Consider the following 3320-nt stretch of genomic DNA (forward strand, 5'->3'; position numbering starts at 1 on the left):
GAGAATTAAGCTTAAGATTAAAACATCGGTCAAAAATGAATGTATAAAAATGGTAAATCAAATTTTTATTTTGGGGGTGACCTTTTTTTGTTGCAGAAAGCTATTTGGGCCTTTTTTCATGATTTTAGGTAAAAGTTCATCGATTTATGATACAGGAAACATTTTATTTGAAAAAAAATTAAAAAGTCATATCCCTAATATATATATATATATATATATATATATATATATATATATATATATATATATATATATATATATATATATATATATATATATATATATATGTAATATAAATTAGTAGAAAATCACTTAAGAAAATTTTTCTTTCAACACTCATTTTCAAAAATTTTGTATATACACATATATACACACACACACACACACACACACACACACACACACACAGATATATATATATATATATATATATATATATATATATATATATATATATATATATATATATATATATATATATATATATATATATATATATATATATATATATATATATATATATACACATATATAACACAGGCCAACCAAAAAAAAAATTTTTTTCTGGTGCCAAGCAAACAATTTGTTTTTTGTATAGCATTTCTTATTTTGATTTCAAATATGCAACTCTTTTTTACCATCACGTCAAGTTGTAAAGATATTTAGGTTCAAATCTCAAGTATTTAGGGTAAAGCCCCTAATATTGTCGGAAAAAAATTATTCAAAAGTATGTCAACCTGGGTCTCAAAAGAAGCGTATTTTCATAGAGATTTTAGAAAACATAAATATTTTTCCTTAAAATTTATTGACAAAATAAATTATGTAAAAAACTGCTTAAGACTCTTAGAAAAATTTCAACAGAATGTTATTCAGCAATAATACAAAAAATACTTATTTTTATTACAAATGAATAACATTTTAAATTTTTTTGTTGACCTGTGTAATATACACACATATATAACAGAAATATAGGTTTGCAAACTATCAAAGAATTATATACTTTCTTCTTTAATAAGTATAATCCATTTACTTTAATAAAATTTCCTAGGTGATTAAAAAGAAAATAATGGAAAAGTAAGAAGAGCAGTCAAATTTTTACTTTTTTTTCAAGGGTATAAATGGATTTTTGAGGTTTTTTTTTAAAAGATAAAATATCCTTGAGAAAAAAGGTTCCCACTCCTCCTTAAAAAGTTTTCACAAAAAGTATATCAACTTCAAAATAGCCAGAACTTTATAAAGATTTTAATTTTTTTTATTAATAAAATTAATGCTATAAAGTTTCATTAAAAAATGCCAGTTTCAATTTTTGTTCAAAAAGGCTATTTTTAACTGTATAAAACTTATTTAGTTTTTCGTTAATTTCGAAAGGAGGTGAGTGACTTCTTTCAAAAAAGTGAATAAATACAATGAATTTTCAGTTACTTTCAAAACAATTTTTTTTAATACACTTTTTTACAGTCAAGAGTATTTTAAATATTGTGATTTACTCAATATATGACATACTGAGAAAAGGCTTCAGTACATATATCAACCAATTACCTAGATGGAACATACGATTGAGTGTTATTGCATCGACATAAAATTTGGGTTGGGGCAGCAACTTTCTATTCATTAATCTTTTGTTATTTTTTCCTTTTTACAAAAAAACAATGTGTATTTAAGTCAGAAAAAAAGTCAGCAAATGTATACTTATATATACTAAAAAGTGTGTGTGTGTGCATATGTGTGTGTATATATATATATATATATATATATATATATATATATATATATATATATATATGAATATATATATATATATATATATATATATATATATATGAATATATATATACTATATATATATATATATATATATATATATATATATATATATATATATATATATATCTATATATATATATATATATATATATATATATATATATATATATATATATATATATATATATATATATATATATATGAATATATATATATACATATATATATATATATATATATATATATATATATATAAAATATATATATATATATATATATATATATATATATATATATATATATATATATATATATATATATATATATACAGTTATACATGACATCATATTCAATTTTAGTCTTAATTCAGTAATAACTTTTAATCTTGTAAAGCAAAAGCTCAATAGTGATAAAAACAACAATTAAATTAAATATCCATATTTACAAAGACATAATGGTAAATAATGTGTGATAACAGCTTTATTAGTATATCTTTTAAAAGTTGTTTGATTAACATGCATAACAATTTATCCATCACAGTATATTAGAAAGTACATGTGTGTGTGTATATATATATATATATATATATATATATATATATATATATATATATATATATATATATATATATATATATATATATATATATATATATATATATATTTCAAAATTTCATGCTAACTTATATTTCTATTCATCTAATATGTGATTATTTCCACTACCACTACCACTGCCATAACTATTTGTGTATTGGTTGGCTTGTGTGTGAGTTACATTGTTATATTGCATTAACCTATCTAAAGGAACAAATTCAAGCATTCTCTGATGAGTTGCGGATAGGTTTAGTGGTGGTGCACACCCATTTTCCATTGCTTCTTTCCACCTTAATGCACACAAGCACCAACAGTTACCAGCAATTAATCCTGGAAAATTATAGTCAGGATTTGGTGTCGACAAATCATTGCCAACAGATTTTGAAAATTGCAAAAATCGATCAGTTACTGTTGCACAAACTACATGTTTTCCATGGTCTGAAGGACCAGTTGAACAGTACCCATTTCGATAAAAACCAGTTACAGGATCAGTGCAGCAAATTTCTAAAGAATTACCAAATACATTTTTATCATTTGAAGACGAAACACTTGCGACACTGACAACGCATAATGTTAAAATAACCAGCATTATTTTGATAAGTAAATTAGTTAAACTAAAGTAGTTGATATTAATGCAGTAATGACTTAACGCGAATAACAGACACCTTAAAATTATCAAAATATAACGCAACTAACCATGAAATTACATAACTTTATTTTATGTTATGTAATATTAAACCGAAATCAATACCGGTATAGCAGTCTAAAGTTAATCCCGTCAATAAACACTCCCGGAGTATTTATTTCCTAGGAAATATGTACTCCGGAAGTATTTTTATCCTAGGGGTCGTCCATAAAGTACGTACGCCAAAAATTTTGAAATTTGACCCCCCCTCCCCCCTGTTGCCATGCGTACTTTTATGTCCCCACCCCCCCTTAAAAGTACGTACGTTTCTCAAATAC

The 3320-nt window shown here is 23.3% G+C and overlaps 1 protein-coding gene across 1 annotated transcript; it reads right to left on the reverse strand.

Annotated features, from left to right (window-relative positions):
* Nucleotides 1–2454: 2454 nt before the first annotated feature.
* Nucleotides 2455–2946, reverse strand: LOC100210334 (uncharacterized). Its single transcript, XM_065809272.1, has one exon. It carries the CDS (start codon nucleotides 2944–2946, stop codon nucleotides 2455–2457), a length of 492 nt encoding a protein of 163 aa, XP_065665344.1.
* Nucleotides 2947–3320: the final 374 nt, after the last annotated feature.

Source organism: Hydra vulgaris, chromosome 11, assembly GCF_038396675.1.
Source record: "Hydra vulgaris chromosome 11, alternate assembly HydraT2T_AEP".
Taxonomy (NCBI): Eukaryota; Metazoa; Cnidaria; class Hydrozoa; order Anthoathecata; family Hydridae; genus Hydra; species Hydra vulgaris.

What these genes read in the sequence shown, in the direction of transcription:
- LOC100210334 (XM_065809272.1), bottom strand. Translation starts at nt 2,946, where the DNA reads ATGCTGGTTATTTTAACATTATGCGTTGTCAGTGTCGCAAGTGTTTCG.